At 47.0% G+C, this 21,848-nt stretch overlaps 2 protein-coding genes across 2 annotated transcripts in view; one reads left to right on the top strand and one right to left on the bottom strand.

The window, feature by feature from the left end:
* The window catches only part of SVOPL (SVOP-like), a 15,511-nt gene extending 1,171 nt beyond the window's left edge, over positions 1 to 14,340 (top strand). Inside the window, exons 2-14 of the mRNA XM_010150589.1 lie at positions 19 to 110; positions 1,130 to 1,228; positions 1,659 to 1,730; positions 1,835 to 1,959; positions 3,433 to 3,496; positions 4,934 to 5,059; positions 6,325 to 6,444; positions 8,102 to 8,175; positions 9,683 to 9,885; positions 11,055 to 11,166; positions 11,897 to 11,978; positions 13,723 to 13,812; positions 14,194 to 14,340. Of these exons, the coding sequence (XP_010148891.1) occupies positions 19 to 110; positions 1,130 to 1,228; positions 1,659 to 1,730; positions 1,835 to 1,959; positions 3,433 to 3,496; positions 4,934 to 5,059; positions 6,325 to 6,444; positions 8,102 to 8,175; positions 9,683 to 9,885; positions 11,055 to 11,166; positions 11,897 to 11,978; positions 13,723 to 13,812; positions 14,194 to 14,340 (1,406 nt within the window). The remainder of the gene's footprint in view (positions 1 to 18; positions 111 to 1,129; positions 1,229 to 1,658; positions 1,731 to 1,834; positions 1,960 to 3,432; positions 3,497 to 4,933; positions 5,060 to 6,324; positions 6,445 to 8,101; positions 8,176 to 9,682; positions 9,886 to 11,054; positions 11,167 to 11,896; positions 11,979 to 13,722; positions 13,813 to 14,193) is intronic.
* Positions 14,341 to 18,412: 4,072 nt separating this feature from the next.
* TRIM24 (tripartite motif containing 24) overlaps positions 18,413 to 21,848 on the bottom strand; it is a gene marked incomplete at its 5' end in the record, with an annotated part of 35,028 nt that continues 31,592 nt past the window's right edge. Inside the window, 3 exons of the mRNA XM_010150588.1 lie at positions 18,413 to 18,622; positions 19,727 to 19,876; positions 21,194 to 21,268. Of these exons, the coding sequence (XP_010148890.1) occupies positions 18,413 to 18,622; positions 19,727 to 19,876; positions 21,194 to 21,268 (435 nt within the window). The remainder of the gene's footprint in view (positions 18,623 to 19,726; positions 19,877 to 21,193; positions 21,269 to 21,848) is intronic.

Here is a 21,848-nt window from a genome sequence, read left to right as displayed (position 1 = left end):
TTTCCCTTTGGTGTTCAGGGCAGAAGACATTTACAGTGGAAGAAGCTGTGGAAACCATTGGGTTTGGGAGGTTCCACATCTTGCTCTTCCTGATCATGGGCAGCACTGGGGTAGGTGTCTGCAGCCATCTGCGCTGGCCTGAAAAAATGCTCTTCCCATTTTCCTTATTTCTGTGCAGTAACAACCATAAGCATCACAGCCACGTATTGCAGCCCATTTTATTTTCAAATATCCTTCTCAAGCAGGATTTCTGCTGTTGTCGTCTTTGGCCAAAATCGATATTGGCTAAAATTGAGATCAGACCTATTTCAGGACAAAGCTGAGCAAGTTGGCTCAGAGCATCCTGGCCTGACGCCTGTCCTGGTACACTGGTGGGAGTGTCTTCAATAGTTCCTGGGGGTTAGATTCAGCCTCCAACTGCATTCTTCATGCCAGCCCCAGGGCACCCAAGCCCTGTGGAATATGGCATGGGAGGGCTGCCCTCCTCTCATCCTAGCCTACCCGAAAAATTTCCTAACTAACTGCCGGGGTCTTGGGTTAATGGTGTGTCTGTTCTGGGAACTGGGGCAAAAGGCTGAGGCCAAGCTGGGGTAAAGATGTAATGGGGACATGTCAGGATCAACACAGGTGAGGTGTAAAAGCCTTTCAGCTATGTGTAAACGATAGGCTCATTTCTTAACTGAAACCAGCTGCTGGGGCAAACAGCCAATGAAGCAATGAAATTTTTAATCAAAAACAGTTTTAAGAGTTCATCTTTGTGTTAGATGCCCAAATTCACAGCTGGGTACCTAACCGAGCAGCTTGGCTTCCAGAGATAGTTAAGACCTTCCACTAGCACAGCTGGGTGAGAGTCTCCTCTGCAAAGGATGTTTTCCCAGCCTTCCTAGATACAGAGTGTTCCTAGATACCTGCTTTCTAGGTGCACATTTCTCCCCTTCTCCCTTTGTTTCCAAGTGCTTGCCTCTTCCAGATGGGGCACAGGTCTCAGACCACTATGGAGGCTCCATGGCTTCACAGGGCTGTTTTGACACAGACTACCATGGCTGCAGCCTTGGTAGGACTGAACGACTTTCCTCTGTGAACTCCTTGTGGCTTCCCTTCCTGCTAACGTGCACGCTCATTCCCCAAGGTGGCTGAAGCCATGGAGATCATGCTAATAGCTGTTGTGTCCCCTCTCATCCGATGCGAGTGGCAGCTTCAAGACTGGCAGGTGGCTCTAGTGACAACGGTGAGTGACTTGTGTTCCCTCTATGCAGGTCATCTGCTACGTGGGCATTGTCCAGGGCACCACCATGGGCTTTGTAAAGTACCTTTCCCGGAGGACCAAATAAATTCCTAGGTCCTCCTCTTGGGCCCAAGAACAGTGTCACAGCTGTGGAAAACCAGAAAGCAAGCTGACATGAGCACAGATCTATTCCCACAGCTGTAATGCCAAAACAAGCCCCCACTTCCATATTCTTATTTTGAAGTCCTTGCCATCCAACCCTCAGCTTTGGGGGTTGAAGCAGTGAGTGCCTACATGGAGGAAGACAGACCCTGAAAGCCACCTTGCTCATGGCTCTGCTTGGAAAGCGCTCGACTCACCTGCAGTTCAAAGAGCAGAGCTGCCTGGTGCTGCCGGAGTGAGCCTTCCATGGCTATGTTTCAATCCCCCTTAGATGGTGTTTTTTGGCTACATGATCTTCAGCATAGTGCTTGGGCTCCTGGCTGACAGGTATGGCCGTTGGAAGGTGAGTGTGCGCCGGGGGCTGCACGTCCTTCTCCTGAGCCCCACCAGAGCCATGCGCCTGGCTGAGCTCTGGGTTTTATGACCCAAATTTTTCCCCTTTTGCAGATTCTGCTGCTCTCCTTCCTCTGGGCAGCATATTTCTCCCTGCTGACCTCATTTGCCCCATCCTACATCTGGTTCGTGTTCCTGCGGGCCATGGTAGGCGGTGGCGTGTCGGGCCACGCGCAAGGGTAAGGCTGTGCTCTGTGCCTCGGGGCATGGGCAGTGGCAAGCCAGCCTTCGCTGGGAGGTGAGTGGAGGCACCCTGGACCTGGCGGGGCTGAGTTCCCAGGCTTACAGCAAGAAAGGCCCTTCAGCTCATTTTGGCTGACCCTGGTGGGGCGCCTGGTCTCCGTTGCTGAGCCTGGTAAGCTGTGGCCGTGCTGTGAGCTGGAGGAGACAGCGAGGAAGGGGCCTTCACAGGGGCTGGAAGTGGAAAGGGGAGCAAATTCCCACGTCGCCTTAAAACAAAATGCTGTTCTGTAATTTCACTGAATCCCCGTTGGTCGACCTAAATTGCAGTTCTGAAGGACTCCTGAGACCAGGAATAGAGGGGGCAGCTGGTTTACGTTAAGCCAGTGACAGAGGGATTATTAAGCACATATATTATAAAAACAATTAGACAGGTAACAGATGAGCAAAGGCTGCTTCCTCATAGAAAAGTCACAACAATTCTGCTTAAGTAGCAAATTCTTCTCGAACAGATGTAAAGCATTCCCACTTAAATGAAACTTTTTGCCCTGTTGGGGAGGAAAGGGGGATGTGGAGGGGGAGAGGAGAAATTCACAATATTAACAACCACTTCACTTGGAGCCTGGCAAAATAAATTATTACTTTCGACCCTCTCAGGGAAACAAATGCAACATTTCAGCATCTTCCATGGTTCCTTGAAGCCTGGTTGCTGCCCACACAGGAAAGTCCAAAACCAGTCCCATTGACCCAAGAGCCCTTTGCCAAAGGGAAGGACACGAGGGAGATAGGTGCTGTTGGGAGGAGCAGGCACCCTGTGCCTGGTTCCCACATCTGCGGAGCTCCCAGTGCTGCCTCCCTTGCGGAGAGCCACATTCCCTGGCTATGGAGGATGCTAATGAGCCTAATGAGGATGGAGGAAAATTGCACTTTTTCTAAAACACGTCAATAGCTGAGATAGAAGGAGACAATGAGGGTTTCCCCCCACCCCTCTCTTTCCACCTAAGGAAGCACAATTCACACCTGTGAGCCTGAGAGGTGTCAGTGCCAGGCCCTCCCCCAAGGGCTATCCAACCATTTGATAAAATTGGAACAGACTGTTTCCTTTGTTTAATAATAAAAAAAAAAGATTCACTAAAACTTGTTCATTCTACAGACATGCTCTACGCCCGTGCTGACACCTCAGTCCACCTGTAGATACCCTGGTGTGCAGACTGCAGTGGTTACCTGTCTGTATCCTACAGCCCCATCCTGGAGATGCCGTGCATCTCCTTTGAATGTAATTTGAGGCCTGCCTGAGTGAAAGGCACAATGAACAGGGATCTCCCAACTTTGGGTGCTCAATGGTGGAATAGGGATGGTCACTCTGTCTCTGGGCAGCAAAGTCCAGCACTGACTGAGCTGAGCTGAACTGTATAGGAATTCTCATTGTTGCTGTTTTTCTGCCTTTTTTTTTTTTTCCCCTTTATCATTAGGCTTATCATAAAAACAGAATTTTTGCCCACCAAATACCGAGGATACATGTTGCCCTTATCTCAGGTAAGAGCAAGCCTGTTAATGTTTCTTCTAGCCCCGAGTCCCAGGAAATCACTCCCACTGATGCTGGTTCTCCAGCACATCAGCCTTTCTCCTAGAGTATTCACACTGGTTTGCACCCATGCGAGTGCTTGCTGCTTCCTGCATCCCAGAGCATGGTGTCTGCATCATTAGAGATGCACATGGACAGCACAAGAACAGCAACTTCTTCTCAATTAATTGGGTGCTCCAAACATTGGGTGGGGACTTTCCGTGATGGCTGACATCCTTTCGATTGCTCTATCAATACGGTGCTACCTGCTTTAATGGGGCCAGTGCCAATGGGTTGGCAGGCACTGGGGTGGCACCTCCCCTGCACCTAAGCTAATCCCTTCCTCTCTTTGGACCCCCAGCAATAACAAGTGGTTAATCAGATGATTCCCAGATGGGGTCCTAATCTGCCCCTCTCACTGTCCCTTCTCAGGGACAGCATGGGCCTTGCACAGGATAGGGCTGGCATAAACAGTCCCAGATTCGGCCTGAGACATGCTGGGAGGTTTGTGAGCGCCTGCTGGGCAAAGACGACAGCAAGCGTGAATGGGGTTCTCGGTTACTCCAGATTTCTGCAGTGGGCACTCGCTGCATGTCCAAACGCTCTGCAGAGGCCTCATCGAGCACATAAATTCATCTGACTTGAACCAAAAGTGTATGTATATGGTCTTGGTGGCAGGGGTAATTTGCTTTTCATTGCTGCCTGTTTCATCGCAGGGCTTCATTACCAAAGTGCCATCAGAAACACAAAGGTTTATAAAAAAGAATAATCTTGTCAGAAATTTGTTATTTCTGCCCACAGATTACTCATGAACTTGACTTGGTTTTTATGTATTTGTCTGTGCTTTGTGTTGGTTGAGCTCCCTTGGGTGGTCCCCTGGAAAGGGATGTGTCTCCTCATGGCAACAAGTGAACTTTAGGGAGGAATGTACTTGCAGATCAGGGGCCAGATTCCCTGTTGGTACAACTTGGCATTGAGTCTACTGGAGACCCACCAACTTCCACCAGTGGAAATCTGGACTGGTTTTGCCTTCGGTGCTTGTAAATCTGCCGCTTCCCTGCTGAGATTTAGACAACAGGAAAATTCAGGAGCATGAACATTAGCAGAGAAGTGACTGGAAGGACAAAAGTGGTGGCTTTAAGTACAATAGTAGCCACAGCAAGTTATCTGTTTTCTTCTGGAGCTAATTAAGACAATCTTCAGCTGTCCCTTCCCAAATCTTTGTCTTTCTTTCCCTCTTTCTTCAACACAAACTTGGCTTCCCAGACAGCCGTGGGATGGCTCAGTTTGAACCGCAGCACTCCTCAGCACAGATCCCCACTTATCTATGGGACCAGACCAGAAAGAAAGAAAATAAACAAATCATTGCCATGTGTTCATGTTTTAACCCCTTCTTTTCTCTTGGAAAGGTGTTTTGGTTGGCAGGATCCTTGTTAATCATTGGCCTGGCATCGGTGGTGAACCCAACCATCGGCTGGCGGTGGCTGATCAGAATTGCTTCCATCCCTGGCATCCTTCTCATCCTGGTGTTCAAGGTAGGAAGAGTTCTTCTCCCCACTCCCTGCTGCACTGTATCCCCAGGCACCAAGATACATCACCCTCCACCTCCCGCAAGCTTGGAGCTGTCCTTATCTCCCCCTTTCACCACCGCAGCCCTCACCCGGGGGGCTGGGGAAGGTCCTGATGTCCTGGGGGGAGCTGCAGACCAGCTGTTGGGGAGAGGTCACCCTGTGGGAGTTGGCTTGGCTTGGCTTGGCAAAGCTCTGTCTTTGCTGCCCTGCTGTAGCCCTCCAACAACCCAGACTATGCAAAAAATTGCAAGCAGTATCTTCAGTCTAGTGCTGGGCATGGTGCACCCTCTTCGGCTAGGGCTGAGGGAAGAAGAGTTCACACACCTAATCAGTGTCATGGTCAACTGTGGCTTCCTCAGGTTTACTCACGCTTCAGAAATATCAGCCCTGGACACGAGGACTGTCTTATTTGCAGGGAGTGATGTGGAAAATCCTATTTAGAGTGCTCATGGGCACCACAGTGCTCAGCTGTGGCTGGTGCAAGTCGTGCAGATGTGAAATCCCTTCCTCTAGCTGAACACATGCACAAGTCTGGGCAGTCAAATACAAGATTGCTGTGAATGTCCACTCGTATATCTCTGACATTTGGTTTCCCTGATTATTTTTGCCAGGAAAAATGGGTAGCAAAAATTTTTGGAAAAAAAGACACAGTCGGCATTTAAGAAAGAATGAGTTTCTAATTAATATTTCTGTGATAGACCTGTAATTGTTTACAATTTTATAGAGGCATCATTTAATAAGAAGGTATTTTATTTTGGAAAGAGCACCAGGTATGGCTGAACGTTGCAAATGCTAGGGATGAGTGAGTTTGTTCTTAAATTTCATCCTTGTCTTCCTTTTTTTTAATGGCCTTGTTGAGTCTTCCAAGACTCTTGCTTAAGTAAAAGAGACACATGCTTCATCCCGTTTTGGAATTTCAATTAATTAAGGGTCAGTTTTGTTAAACCAGCATCTTTGGCTTCCCCCTCTCAGGAGTGCTTGCCACAGACAGCTCAGTAGAAGACTCCTGGGAGCTGGACCAAGACATGGGTGTGTTGGGTATGGGGAGCCCCCCAACACGGGGTATAGGGAGCTGGGGCACGGCTAAGGAGGAGAATAGGCAAAAGGCTGCTCCAGCTCAGGCAGTGCCCCGTGCTAGCCTGGCTGGGCTCCAGTACAACAGGAAGCTGTGAGCAGGTTGCATGGACAGAGAGGTGCAGAAAGGCTTTCTGATGCCACTCCACTTTCAGTTCATCCCGGAGTCAGCACGGTACAATGGAAGCGTGGCAGCCGCCGTGGCCACGCTGCAGAGGATAGCCAAGATGAACGGGGCGGCGATGCCCGAGGGGATGCTGAGGGAGCCCGCCAAGGTGAGCCAAGCCTGGGGTGCTGCCCACTCCCTCTGTCCTGGGCAGGGCTGCTGGCAGCTGGGGTTTGGGGAGGGAGTGGGACCACCTAGCATGTCTTGCTCTGCCTGTCTCCCCCTCCTTGCCTAGTTGCTTTCCAAACAACCATTGAATGTAATGAATGATGAAGATGTCATTTTTCTTTTGGAGGGACAGTAATCTTGGCCCTCAAAATGGAATCGTGTTTTCTGCTTTTTTTTTTTTGCATTCTTCCTGTTAGCTTAGAAGAATATCACGCTGAGAAAAGATTTGCTTCTTTTACCACAAAAAGGACTGCCGGCCAAGCACGTTCTCCCTTACTGCCCATCCATGTCCCAGGGGTGTCCCTGTGCCATGAGACCTGAGACCTGCCTCTCAGGGCTGTGGCTGCTCAGGCTGCAAGGTTCCCCTGCCATGAGGTCAACACACTGCTCTCAGAGGCTTGTCCCAGCCCCCGGACAGGCGTGTCTGCTGGGTCCCAGCACCCCAGGTCCCCACGTGTGGAGCTGCGGACCAGCAGAAGAGGGCCATAGCAGGAGAGGCCATTCCAGAGCTACTGCCATTTCTGCCTGTAAGCAGCTGAGCAGCTCAGGAGTTGATCACTACTGGGCTGAAACACCCAAAAGCATGTGTGTGTGTTGCAGAAGGGGTACAAGAGGAGCTGGGACCAGGCATCCCCCCAGGGCTGCTCCCCATTACCCCCAGTCCGGGCCCTTCTGACTGCAGGGTGGGAGGACTTGTTCAGGTGGCTCCTTTGACACCCAGGAGAGAAATACTGGACAAAACTGTTGTCCAGGACCTCCAAACTATTATCCAGCTCTTTTAAGTCCCTTTCCTGGACCTCTTTGCTGGTTATTCAGCCCCACAGGCACCAAGCATTGTACTTGGCAATTCATGCAAGATGGTGCTATTGTAATGGAATTAATTAGGATTAAAGCTTCCCTGTAGTTTAATTGAATTTATGTAATAGACCCACATTGGCTGTGGGAAAGGTTTTTGTTAGTTGTGCACCCTCTCAGGCTTAAGAAATGATGAGGAAAATAGAAATAAAGGCAACCCAAACCATCCCTGTGAACTCTTCTCCCCTCCTTGCTGGAGTGCTGGGCCAGCTGCCGGCTCCTGGGGAGCAGTGGGGTGGGCAGGGCCCCCAGTGCCTGCTTGTCTCTCCGCTCACTGGCACTTCAGGCCTCCCGGCAAGATGCACGTGGCCACAGACCTGACCCAAATGCAGAGCAGTGGACACTGGGCCCCTCTCCCCAGCACGTGGAGCAATGGGAGCTGCCATCAGCCCCAGCAGGGCTGGCCCCCTGCAGTAATCAGGTGCCCCTCCAGCACCACGCTGGAGCCAGAATCCCAGGAGGTGGGGGTGGTCCTGGGGGCTGGGAGTGCTCAGGATGTTCTCTTCTCCTCTCCTCCATCCCTTGCAGCTCATTCTCCTGTGGGCATCCTTTGGGAAGAGGGGCTTTCCTCTCCAGGGGGCTGACGGGGTGCTGTGTTGCACTTTCTATCAGTCTGTCCATGCCCTTGACAGCCTGGGGCGCGGGCTGGGGAGGGTTGGGGTGTCAGCTGCTACCACAGAGCACTCATCCCTGTATAAAATATGCCTTTTAAAAAACTTCCATTTTTATTGAACAACTTGCAGGAAAGGAGAGGAAGATTCAAGGATCTCATCCACCCGAAGTACCTCAGAACCACTTTGCAGATATGGATCATATGGTAAAATTTTGGGGTTTTTTTCCTCTTGCTTATCAGCTCATTCTCTCAGTTGGACTTGTGCAGGGAGCAGAAGACTCTCATCAACTCTGCCATGACAATGCACTGCTCCTGCCTCAGGAGGCAGCTGCAGATCCTTGGCAGCTGGAGGGGGAGTACGTGTGTGGGCACGGGTCACCGTGGGCATGTCCTGATCTCAGGCCGTGCCTCAGACACCCTGTGTCAGTTAGTGTTAACACAGCAGAAAAAGGCTGGATGTCCAGGATGGTGCAGGGCACCACAGTCCGTCCGCAGGAAAGGGCAGCTCAGGGGAGGTGGGGAGGGAGCTGGACGAAAGCCACAGGAGAGAGCCCACGCCTGCCTGCAGCGTGCACCGGCAGCGTGCCCGCGGCTCTGCTTCCCTCCTTGGTGCAAACTTGTTCCTCCTGGAAAAAGGAGAAATGCACCCCTTTTGCAGGCCAGCCTATCAGTGAAAACAGGGCTCCAACAGAAACTCGTTAACCATTACCAGTGCCACTGGCCAGGGAAAATTACGGCTGAAGAGAGATGGGTTTCATATGCAATGTTCCCGGGAGCTGTATGCAAGGGTAATACATGTTTCATTGACTTTGCTGTCTGGAATGGAAATGTATGAATAATGGGTCCGTGGGAACTCACTGACCCAAAATGTTGGTAAGTCAGGCCTTGAATTTTTTATGTCTTTTTTCCCCTCAACTTGTATGAGTGTTATGAAATATCTTCCCCTTTGTTTTTTAATCCTCCTTTCTCACCTAGTCCCCCCAGGAGCTGCTGGCTTGTTCTCAGGTTTATGTTCCCGCCCCCATGCTCTGAGCATCGCCTGCCTCTCCAGCCCATTTCCTAGCCCAGATTCTGCTGCTCATTTCTGAAACTGACAGGGGGGCGTGTGTGTAAAAATGTGAAAATTACCTCTCAGCCTGGTTATGATTAGGCCTGTGCTGAATTACTTGATAATGACACAGCCAGGCTGCCGTCGCCAACGCCGTGTTCTTGACAGCAGTCACAGTGCGATGTCAGCCTCTCCAGCCAGTTAATGAAAACCCCTTTGGAAAATCCCTGGGCAGAAAGGATAAGGCCTAAAAGAAAAACCTGCACTGTTGCTTCACGTCAGCTGCAAGCACGGGGTCCTGATGTTGAGATTCCTTGGTCCTCCGGGAAGGGGTGGTTTGGGAATGTCTCCCCTTACAGGCCTCTGTGAGGAAAGGGACTGAAGGGGCAAAAACAGCACTCGGGGCAAGCAAAAAGTTCAGCTATAAGCTGGGGAGGGTTCCCTGAGGAAGAGAGGGGCATGGACAGGTGGTAGTGGTGTGCCGTGGGTGGGGTGACCAGTGACCTGGTGGGTGCCGGAGTCACAGCTGGGCTCAGGCAAAGGGGGTCCATCAGGCAGAGCTGGCGCGCACAGCGAGGGCCCCAGGGCACCCCAAACCTGCTGCGTTGGAGTTCCCTCACCTTCCCATCGCTGCTGCCGCTCATTGCAGCGTTCCCCCCCCAGGCTCGGCATAGCGTTCGCTTACTACGGCGTCATCCTGGCCAGCGCGGAGTTGCTGGAGCGGGACCTCGTCTGCGGCTCAGCGACACTGCCGGCGCGGGACCCTGGCGATGACTCTGAGGAGAGCCGCAGCCCCTGCCACTGCCGCTTGTTTGGGCCTGCTGCCTACCAGACCATGATGATCAGCACAGTCGGGGAGATCACACGTAACCTCTTCTCCCCTCCCTGCCCTGCCAGTCCCTTTTTACAGCCAGCCAGTACTCACTGCAAAGCCCTGGGCTTGGACTCAGCGATGTGCCAGAGGGCGAAACGCCCTCAGCACTGCCGGCAGGTGCCAGGCACAGCTCTTCAAATGAGTCTGGGACACAGGACAGGAGCTGGTGGCCAGGGGCAAGGGGGAGCACTGCTCCCCAGGTGAAGAATTCAGCTTCAGCATGGGTGCTTCCAACAGCAGAGCCAAAGACCTCCTCTGCAGCCAGGATGTGCTGACAGCCTCGGTTAGATTCCAGGGGAAATTGCTCCTAACTTACCAGAACCGAGGCTGGCTTCCCAAATTCCCAGACATGTAGTTTTTAGAAAGCCGTAAGTAAGGAAGGATTGCAAATAGCCACCTTGATGTAACTGAACGCACCACACGAGTGCCCTGCTTTCAAAGAGCTGGTGGCCGCGGGAGCAGGTCCTGTGCTGACCGCTGCAGTAACGGACAGCTAAGTGCCCTGGGACTCTGCAGCAAACCAAAACGCTTCCTGCTGCATCCCACCGGGGAGCACTGGGGGATAGCAGGGCTGCCCAAAGGCACCCACGCGGCACCCCTGGAAGAACTTGGCAGCATGTGTGGGTTCAGTATTGCAGCACTCCTGGGAGGTGAATGTTTTCCCTGGTTCATGTCTCAGCCACTGAGCTACACCAGGGTGTTGGATCCTGCAGGTGCAGCCGGGCTGGGACCAAGTCTAACGATGCTCCAAGGTGCCTGCTTGGCTCCTGGGGGGATGCAACAATGCACACTCTGGGCACCCATGTTTGGCTGGGCCATTGCCGGAGGGAACAAAACCACTCCGGCCAGTGGGTCCCTTTGTTGCCTGTTCTACTCATGGCTCAGGACCAGTGCCGGTGTCCTGCCGTAGACAGCTGGGCAATTTCAGAGGACAGGCTCCATCCCCTGAGAGGAAGGACAAAGATGGAGCACAGGTGCAAACTACAGGGTTTAGATACAGGAATGGAATTTTATAGCGTTTGTGTTGTCTGTAGAGCATTTACTAGGTGCTGGAGATGCAGAGGAGTATTTTTTTGAGGCATGGTGTGTAAAGTGTATCAGTACAGACAATCAGTGCAGTTAGGCCATCTAACATTTTATGGTTTTCCTTTTTATCTCCAGTAAATCCTTTGAACATTCTTGGCATCAATTTCCTTGGAAGACGCCTGAGCCTGTGTATCACCATGGGATGTACAGCACTGTTCTTTCTTCTCCTTAATATCTGCACCTCAAGGTAGTGTCACTCAGCATGTGGGTGTTGTTGGGGGGGCGGGGTGTGCAATGCTGTGGGCAGAGGGCAGTACCTGTGGTATCCTTGCATCACCAGTCAGGCCAGTAATTCTTGTGTGCCTAAACCCCCCCCGGACTGGTTCCCTGCACTTCCCGGGAAAGCTGCGGCAGCAGATGCTGTGGTGCAGGGCTGTGCAGCACAGCTCACCTGTTTTACTGTGCCCCCATGGCTTCCCCATAGCACACAGCTAACCGCTTTCTAGTGCAGTCTGGAGAATTAAAAATGGTGTGAGGAACATCCAACAGAAAGAAGTAATACTTTTCTTTCAGTTTTCCCCCCTCCTTGATTTCGTTTTTGGCAATGCTACATGTCCTCTAACTTGTAGAGTTGGGCACTTCAAGAAGAGCTCAAGGCATCACGGAAAAGTTGCCGTGACTGCTGTAATTATCAGGCTTGACTGTAATGCTGAAGGCACCAGCTGAGCCACTACAGTCCTGTTCAGATCATTCCCTCCAGCCTCTAGCGCTGGCTACGGGAAACCTAACGTGCAATAGCCCGTGGTAAACACGCCTTGCCAATGGGCTGAAGGAAGAGTATACTTGTCAGCAATCAACTTCTCCTTACGCTTTCCCTTCATTAAGGTGTGCCCAAGCACTGTGCCTATATTAGTTTCATCTCAGCTGATCACCATTCAGGGATACTAACTCTCTGCTCCGCACGACTTTCTGTGTAGCGCCGGCATGGTTGGGTTTCTCTTCATGCTGCGTGCCTTGGTTTCGGCCAACTTCAACACCATCTACATTTACACAGCAGAGGTGGGTTCTCCTGAAAGTATGTTGAGCTGCTCTGGGGCATGATGGGACAAGAGGAAACGGCCTCAAGTTGTGCCAGAGGAGGCTTAGATTGAATATTAGGAATAATTTCTTCATTGGTTGCCAGGCATTGGAACAGGCTGCCCTGGGAGGCGGTGGAGTCACCATCCCTGGAGGTATCTGAGAGACATGTGGATGTGGTGCTTAGGGACATGGTTTAGTGGTGGACTTGGCAGTACTGGGTTAACAGTTGGACTTGATGTTCTTTTCCACCCCAAAGCCTCTATGATTCTGTCTTATGACTCTGTGGAAGACCGTTCACCTATACCCAGGAATGCTGCCATATATATTGCCTAGAGTCACCTTGAACTAAGTATCTCTGGCTTCCTGGCCACAGTTTTCATATGCAAGATCAGAGAAGTAATCAGGAAACTAGTTAGAGATGACAAGAGCAGGGGCAAGAGGAATGCCCTACCAAGACACCTGTTCATCAGCTACTACAAAACGTTATTTTTGAAGATGTTGTGTACCACCATCTTCCAAAATCCACAATCTTTCCCCTTCCCAACCCCTGCAAAGTTAGAAAACAGGCTACCACTGAAAAGATGCCTTTCCAGGGACCAATGTAGTAGTACGAAGTCGTAGGTAAGGTTATGTAATTTTCTTCACCTAATGGAAATTGCTTTGTTATGTCTACAAGTAGTTTTAATCCTTCAGAGAGCTTGTCCCTCATACAATTTTGGAGCCATGAGTTCTGTGGGTTACGTATGCATTGTTTTAAGCGGGTGTGTGGAGTTAAACGTATTGCCTTGCAGATTGAGTAAAGTGACAAAAAGCAAACAGGAGTAGTTCCCTATGTTGGCCTGATACTTCTTTTAATAGTACACTGTATTATTTAAGCATGCACCAGGCTTGAATAAGTAACATTTAACAACCTGAATTGGATGCTGTTGATGTAAAGACTATTGCTGCAAAAGCCATATTGTAAGCTGATGGGTACCATAATTTAATCAATGATCAAAACCAAACTTGGAAATCCCCTTTCTGGCCACACGCCTAGACTCGTCTTGAATTGCCTTACTTCCATTGGCTTGGCCCAGTAAAGTATTTAAACAAAGGCTTCCATGAGAATACTTGCTAAAATCTATTGATATTAAAAGGACTTAAGCATGTATTTTGCTTAACTTTAATTAAGTAAGTGGTTTATTGGAACAGGTGTTTGGGAGATGTGAAAAAGAAAATACATAATGCACATTATTCCCAGCCTGGAGGTATCTCACTGAGATGTGTTTTTCTTTTTCCTCCTTCTAAACAAAAGTGCTGTTGCTACAAATAAACAGGCAGTCTTAAGGGCTGCAGATAGCCTTTCTTCCTGCTTTCCAGATACGGGGCCTGGCAATATAAATTGAATTCTTCCCTTAGCATGCAGCCTATCCTGTGACTTTGATGTGAGCTGCCCAGCACAGCTGGGAGAAAGGTGGTGGTAGTGGTGGTAAGCAAACAGCAGGAGAATCACATCCAGCTTTGACTGACTTACCCTAAAACTTTGCTTGGGGCAAAAAATGGCAGATTAGTAATGGCACAAAAGAGACCTTAAGGAACCGTTATTTCTTTTCATATCTTATCGCACTATTACCCCTGATAAGGTAATGGGTCTCTCTGAAGAAAGATAAAAAAGATGGAAAAATAGGGACACATATCACAGATTGTCGTTGCGCTTATCCAATTTCTTTCTGGCCTGTTCTAGGTCTATCCCACCACAATGCGAGCCCTGGGGATGGGAACAAGTGGGTCATTGTGCCGTGTTGGAGCTATGGTGGCCCCATTTATATCACAAGTAAGAGCACACTTGATAATGTTGGTAAACATTGTGCCTATCATTGCTATCAAATACACAGAGAGATATCCCTGAAGTTCACAAAAGGAAAAACAAGAGGTATTAAATTCCCCTCCTCCCCTCCCTCATTAGCTCTTTATCTGATGTTTATACAGAGTACTTCTGTGGTCTTTGCCAGATGCAGATATACAAACATCTCTTCCCAGAGCTCAGCTTACTAGTATTTATTACTTTCTGAAAGCCCTTAGGTTCTGCAAGACACTTTTTCTATTGTTGAGTACCTCAGGTGTTTGTGACCCCTTGTCAGCCCTTTAATTACTGATTAACTGCCAGCGCCCCTGTCCCGCTGAGCTGATGTTTGCAGTGTTCATCCACCTGCAGGTTCTTATGAGTGCTTCCTTCATCGGGGCCCTGTGCCTTTTCGCATCTGTGTGCATCGTGTGTGCCATCTCTGCGCTCACACTGCCCATCGAGACCAAGGGCAGGGCACTGCAGGTTTGTATTACCGCTCCAGGGGCTCCTCTGTAAACGCTGTTCGGCAACGAGTAGGTCATGATTCGGCCAGAATCCAACCCAAACTCTCCTGAGGGTTCATAAGCCAAAATAAGGCTGGTTGGGCAAGCACAGGAACGTGCTGGTGCAGCAGTGTAAAGCACCGTCACCCCAGTTGCCTAAAGCTCTTTTCTCACAAAAGAACAAACCAGAAACCTAACCCTGGCTCCCTCAAGCCAGCCTGTTAGCCTCAGCTAGGGCAAGCCCCTCTTCGCTAGGCTCTCCAGTCCTGATCTGAAGCTGCCGCTTCCCAGGCACATCTTCTGTTCTGCCTGTGCTGCAGGGCGAGAGGACAGCAGATGTAAGTAACACCTAAAACTACCACAGCCTTTTATTCATCAAATTCACGTCAAAAGCCTCAGCTGCACCAGTCCTTGTGGCTAGTCTTTCCTACAAAGTGATCAGCCAAAAGACTGAGCACTAAGATTAAGGGGGAAAGTTTAAATTCAGGCAGCCTCCCGTGCGCAGGTGGCGCTAGTTCAGTTGCAGGAGGGGCTGAGCAGTGCTGTGATTGATTCTCTCCACTTCAGCTACACCAGCACGGGAGCGTTCACCTCATGCATCCAGCATGCCCACACCGCACCGCCTGCTAGCCTGCATCTTACCTGTATAAGCCAGAAGACCATGGGCTAAATAATCCACAGTCTTCAGCAGCCTGGAGCTTGATCAAACTTTTATGTGGGCTTCAGAACCAGACTTAAAAACCCCACATGTGTACAAACACAGACATATTACACTTCATTAAAACTGCTTTAGACCTGAAGGGGAAGCTTTGATTCAGCTACAGCTCGATTAACTTTGGCTAACAGTGGTTGAGAGTAAATAGGAGTGTAATGAATCCTTAACGGGACCCCCCCACCCCTTCTCCTGGGAACTTAGCTCAGTAGCTTTATTACCCTCCTTGCTACAACCAGGAGTTTTAAGCTCCAGCTGCACAAGTCGAAAGGACGGAAAAAATGAAACCTGCAGAACCAGTTGTGTACTCAGAAAAGCAACAATTAGACCTTAAATTCGACTCGCTAACTCTTATCTTATGGTCGTTTCAGAGGTTACACTTGTGTACGCGGACATTCAGGGGTTGCTGAGCCATGGCTGTTGGAGGTATTGTCCGAGGGCCTCACACAGTACGCTCACTGTAGCCATACAAGAACTTAAATACATGATGTAAAAAATCTTTTAACAAGGCAATATTTAGTCATAAGCCTCCAGGCAATAGCTGTGCTCTTTAAAGCTAGGTCTAAATGAACCACCTAACTAAAAAACGTGTCAGTAAGGTTTTGTGAAATCTAGACAATGACATTTAAATAGGGTATCTACTTGTTTCAGTTTATTATGACAGCATCAGTCCATTCTCAAAGCAGTCGTGGCAATTGCCTATCAGAGGCGAGACATTTTGGACATCTCTAAACGCCTATCGTTTCCCCCTGTATCCATTTCTGTTGGTTTTCATGTGCATTTTATTAATCTTATGTATTTTTTTTTCCCTTTCCCCTTTTTAGCAAGTAAAATGAAAGCAAGTGTTTGATGTTGGATTGGGAAGAAAGGAAAAATAAACCTTTGGAATCTGTCATTTCCTGTGAGCTGCATTTGGTGTTGATTCTCCATACCATTTTCATTATTAAAAATTGCAACTGAGCAGTCCAAGAGCTGTGATTTGTATAGTCAAACGGCAAATTTCTCAAGGACGCTCCATTTCTCACGATTCAATAAACAGATGCTTTCTACCTGTCCTGCAAAGTGAGATGGAGACTCTTTCCTACAGTCCCATTAATAGTGACGTTACACACACACAAAGAAGGGAAACAGTCACCATTCAGTGGATTGAGGCAAAGGGGAGAAAACACACAAAGTAGGTACAGTCTTTGCAATAGCAGCTTGAAAGAATATAGTAATTTCTTTTAAAAACAAAATAGCATTCCTCAGCTATTCGTGTGTATACCATCTGCATTAAAATAGTTAAATTTAACATCTCAAACCTCATTGCAGCGACAACTGCTGAAGATTCTTAGCGTGGCATTCAAGGCCGGAAGATGAAAGTTAAGTCAGATTTTTCCAGTGGATTATTTAAACAGAGACATTTTCAAGCAGTTTACAGCAGACAGGTAAGAAACTGGACTGCAGGAGTAACACCTACGCTTCTCACCCCAGTATCTTCTGCTGGGAGAAGAACTTAAGTGTGAAGCCATATGGGTGTCTAACTTCACCTCTAAATGCACTAAGCCTTCTAATAAAGCTGTGCTTGGAACTTATGGCCCAGAGAAACACACAGCACCTTCCCCTGAAAGCACTGTTAAACTTGGTGACAGGGTATCTAGGATTTCTAGGTCTTTAAGACTTCAAATGTTCTAATTATTTCTTATTTCTGAAGTCTGTGCTACTGTAGTGTGCACCGATCACAGGGGTTTTGGTAGGATGGTCTCCCTCACCGTCCTGTTCTGCTCCTTCAACCCTCTTCCTTTTCTTTTTTCCTGGTACTCCAGGATGGTAAAACTGCTGCTAGAAGCAGTTCTCTTCTGGTAATACAAATTTTTCACAAAAAACCACCAACGCAAACAAACACACCCCCAACCCACCCCCCCAAAGAAGGAAAAAAGAGTGAAAACAAATGGTTATTCTGGTTATTAAAAATCAACCACATGATCATGGCATTTCAAAAGCTACATCAAAGGCCTGCTGCCGTGTTCTCCTGAAAGGCCCACTGCACTTCAGCGTGCAGTGCCACCCTGTGACAAAGGCGGGTGGGCAGTACCTCTTCTGGCGAGAGGCAAAACGAGGGCCTTTTCCCGAGTTCCCCATCAGTGCAACACAGCAAGTCAAACACAGGCTTGTGTACACTCCGAGAGCTTCACAATTCCATCTGTACAATTCTGGCACAATTAGAGCTCACTCAATCTAAAAGACTGCCTGCTCTCTCGAAAACTCAGTTTTCATTTAAGATGACATAAATGAGAAACCAATAGCTGGAGCAATCATGGACAAGTACTTCTCCAACTCTGCAATCTCTGAGGGCAGAAACAACCGTCTGTATTGTTGTTGGTGCTTCTGGAAAGTAGGCAGAACATAAAAAAGGCTATTTGTCCTCACCTTGTGTCCTTTTTAACAGGGACAGATGAAGAGTTGAAGAGCAGTATCCTTCTCATTTCTCTACCTCTTCAAACTTGCGTACTTCCAAGTGAGTAACGCTGCTGGCTGCATTCTGACAACAACATATTTAGAAATTTGGAAAAACAACATGAGCTTGTGGACAGAAAGGATGCTTTTTCCCCCGCTCTGAACATACACAAAGACTGACTGATTGACAGTTGCAAGCAAACATCTTTTTCCCCTTGAGACTTCGCCATCGACTCCATTAAACAGAGGACAAACTTAAGACACCTGTTACACACAATAGTACAGGAACAGCATTGTTTCGTGCTGGTGGTAAGAAAAACGGCATAAACCAAGGTAATCTGTCCTTTGCTTCCCCCATTAAAAACTCTCAAACAAATTCCTCTTTTTTTTTTCTTTTTAATACACTCTCCCTTAAATTTTAAAATTACCAATAACCTCTTTGGGGGCAACTACACTTTCATTGTACCAGTCAGTATGGCAGCACAATAACATTACACCATCTGTTTTCATGGCTTTTGTTAAATACAGTACAAAGAAGTCAAATTATGGCCAGCCACATGCCTTTGGTAAAAGTTTGGTGAGACCACATCTTCTTCAAACTCAGAAAGCCACATGTTGAACCCATGTAAAGTTTTAAAGGTCAATTCTATGCAAACTTCTTTTCATCCACAAAGTAAAGTTAAACAGCTGTCACTCCACGGAAAGAGAAAGTTCTGTGCTGCTCCAGAAATCTTATGAGAAAGTGTGGAACTTCAGAGAAGCTCTCCACATGCCTTGCTCTCCATTAGCTTTGTGTTTCAGACAAGGGGTAGAAAGTCTAGTAAATATCCACAAACCTACAGGTCAAAGCAGTCACGAGTGTTCCCCTTTTTGCAATCAACAGTGATAAATATTTTCAGTTTTTTTAAAAAAAACGTTCTGTATTAACACATGCGGCTCATTTAAGCGACTGACGGTCCTCTCCTTTGAGGCGTTTTTTCCGGGGCTGAACGAAGTCATCATCCGAGTCATCAGTAAGTTCTGATTTATCTTCTTCACTCTGACAGTTGCGTTGTACAGGAAACTTTCTCTCAGGATAAAGGTTCCTTAGAAGATCTTCAAAGTACACTTCAAGTTTCATGCCGGCATCAGCCACTTCTGAATCGGGCTGTTGGGTGAATTAACAGCATCAGTGCATCACGAAACAGGTTCACACTTCGATCACATTAGGTTTTTAGGTGCTCTTACAAACTACAACTAGATCAATCGGCAGTGAGAATGGCACCGGTGGAACACATGGGCCCAAGGAGCACAAGCCTGCAAAAACGAGGGCCAGGACAGACCTTTTGGCCAACACCCCCAGTGACTTTTTTTCTCCAATGGATTATCACAGAAGCCAACTGCAAAAGCCATACACCTAGGTTCTGAAAGGTATATAAAGAGATTCTAAAAACTAAATACTGACTGGAAAAATGTCCAGGAAGTTAGGTTATGCTGTGAAATACACAGGTGTGCCCTTCAGCGTGTTGAAGTGTTTTGGAAGGACTGTTTGAAATGCTAGAATTTCTCTCGTTTACAGATCTTTTTCAGTCATGGTGAAAATATTACTAGGACAGATGATGACTCTAGTCTGGAAGACTAGGCAGTCCTAAAGTCATCCACAGCCAGCAGGACTGAGCAGTTTCCTGAGGCAGAGGTCACCATGGCAGTAAGTATTCCCAGCTATCACGGATGACTGGATGAGAACTCCATTGAGGCCACTCAGAGAAGCCTCTATTCCCTGTGTAATTCTCTCTCATTCTGCGGTTCACCAAGTACCTGCGTCCCTTTTGCACCGTGTGTTCCCTTATATGCAGTACGGCATAACAACAATCACTCAACATGCAACTCGAAATCTTAAGGGTGAGTACAGATCTCCCAGAATTAAAATCTCACCGAATTTAAGATTTGAGGCAAGGAGGATTAAGCCCATTTTTAAAGCAAATGCCCACAATTAACCTCAATGATAAACAACTGTCCTATTCTTTCCCTGCTGTCCTGCCATTCAGCTAGCATGGTTTTTACAGTCCTCTTTCCTGCTATGGATGGATCAACACCGCATAGTCATCTAGCACCATAGTACTTTCAAACGTGATCCACGTATTCGCTGCAGTCTCATCGTCAAAGTAAGCTGAATACAGTTAATTCTTGTATTGTTAGTTCTTTGCCCACTACAGTTTTCCTGAAAGCAGCTAAGCCAACAAAAACAGATAAAGGATCTACTTTTTCTAACCTCGTTAAATTCAGCACAGTTCTGGAAAATCAGTCTAAAATCGGCCACAAAATCTTCCAGCTTCGTGTAGAACGAATTGTTCACTTCCAGTCTTTTCTTGATGGTTGACAAGTCCATAGGCTTTTTGATTATTTTGTAGTAATCAGGAACCTAAATGGAGAATAACATTTTCTATCAAATGCAGTCACGTTCATTACTTACTATTTTATAATCCTTCAGCTCTGAGGGAGAGGGCAAGTCTCATCTTCAAAGTACAATTCTAAGATACAAGAACTTTACTTTTAACACATATGCAGACAGTTTCAGGAGTAACAGTGACATACACCAGATTTGATGGCTAAAATACACTCCTCCCAATGCCTATTTTAAAAGAAAAACAAATAAAACCCCACCTACATTGTCTATATACGATGGAGCAAACGATTAGGAAATTATTTTTGTACGTAGTCATATGAGCCTTCTATTTGGCTTCCCTCTCAAGACCACCATATGACAACTTTGGCAACTCACTCAAACGGAGGCAGCAGTTGGGTTGTTTAAAATGAGTTTTGGTTATTAAATATGTCTTTGGAAATGGTGGCTAATCTCAGAGGTATCAATGATTTGGGTATCTCAAACTGTGGTTGTAGGATTAAGATTTATTCTTTCTTTTAACAATAATCAGAAAGTAAGTTATGAAATCTAATGACAATATTTTTATACTTTTTTCCTAACTAGATTCACATTTTGAGAAATGCTACAATACCTGAATTAAGTAATAGACAACCATCATATGATTAATCAATCTCTCTTGTCCTTGCTTATTACTAAACTCCGCGAACTGTTCTTCAAAAGAATAATTCTTATTAAAATGTAATAAAAAGGGTGCATAGGAACGTATCACTTTTTGATTAATTCTTTTCCTACTGACTTGTCTTGAAGAACATAAAAGAGGTACTTTTCATCTGAACATACTGGTCGCTCTTTTGTGTATCTCTGGGACTACAATTTGCTTGCTTTCTGTCCTCCTTCTATTGCCTAATGAACCCAGGTATTGTTAACCATTTAAAACTATTAAACTTCAAGCTAGTAATTAGAAAAATTATTTCATATTAGTACTATGGAGTACTCTAATTCTCAACATCAGGTATTTAAAAAAAAACAACCCAAACATACCCTAATTCACCATTTTAGTGATATCACTTAGCATTGTGAAATCAGCAGACGTTAGAACTTACTTTTTGTACCTATTTCTGAGTATTAAGTAAAATAAATTCTCAAGGAATTTTATCAGTAAATCTCATTCGATACCCATGGTTCAATTTTTAACTCCTCTTCAGACAGTTTTAATAAAATCAAACACATTGAATGCACTCAATGTCTGGGAAGCGTGACTTCTGACAACTGGCCATGACCGGACATAAAAATCTCGTTAGAAACGTGCCGATTATGCTACTAACACAAAGTGGAAAGAAGTGAGGTACATACTGTGGAAGGAACTGGATCTTGAAAAGCGAGACTCATTTCATGACAGTAGAGGTACAGCAGTAGCCGTTCACACTTCTGCGACAAGAAAAATGGGTACCCAAGTAATTAGAGAATCCCATATTATTTGTTCTAAAACAAGAAACTATGGGAAATACCAAACAGATGCTCAGTACTCCCGCAGCCCCTAAGCAGAAAAGTGAGCGTAGAAGCTGTATTTGGAAGCAAGCTTAACTGTCAGAACCAATGGTCTACAGCACTCCTTCTCTGCAATAGATATATTATTATCAACTCCAAAATGCAGGCTATGAAACCTCATACAATTCCCAACTGTGTTCCTCAGCTTTTGCTGAGCCCAGCAGACATTTCAGGGAATAAAAAAGCATGTGTGTCTCTTAGTGCTTTACAAGTACTCAGAGATATCAGTAACATTTTTCCTGATCTGGGTATAACTGCTCTGTAACTGCTAAGCCTACAGTGCTTTTTGTTAGCAGTGGGAAGGAGTATCTTTTCTTTGTGTATCCAAATATATTAAATTGGATCTTGAGCCTTGAAAGAGTTTCTAAAAATAGTTTTGTGTGATTTTATCCTTGCTGATCGTTTATTGGATTATTTACAGGACTTATAATTACATTTTTATAACTTACATTTAAACTAA

Source organism: Eurypyga helias, unplaced genomic scaffold (assembly GCF_000690775.1).
Source record: "Eurypyga helias isolate BGI_N326 unplaced genomic scaffold, ASM69077v1 scaffold14654, whole genome shotgun sequence".
Taxonomy (NCBI): Eukaryota; Metazoa; Chordata; class Aves; order Eurypygiformes; family Eurypygidae; genus Eurypyga; species Eurypyga helias.
This window is presented reverse-complemented; position numbering and strand designations above follow the sequence as displayed.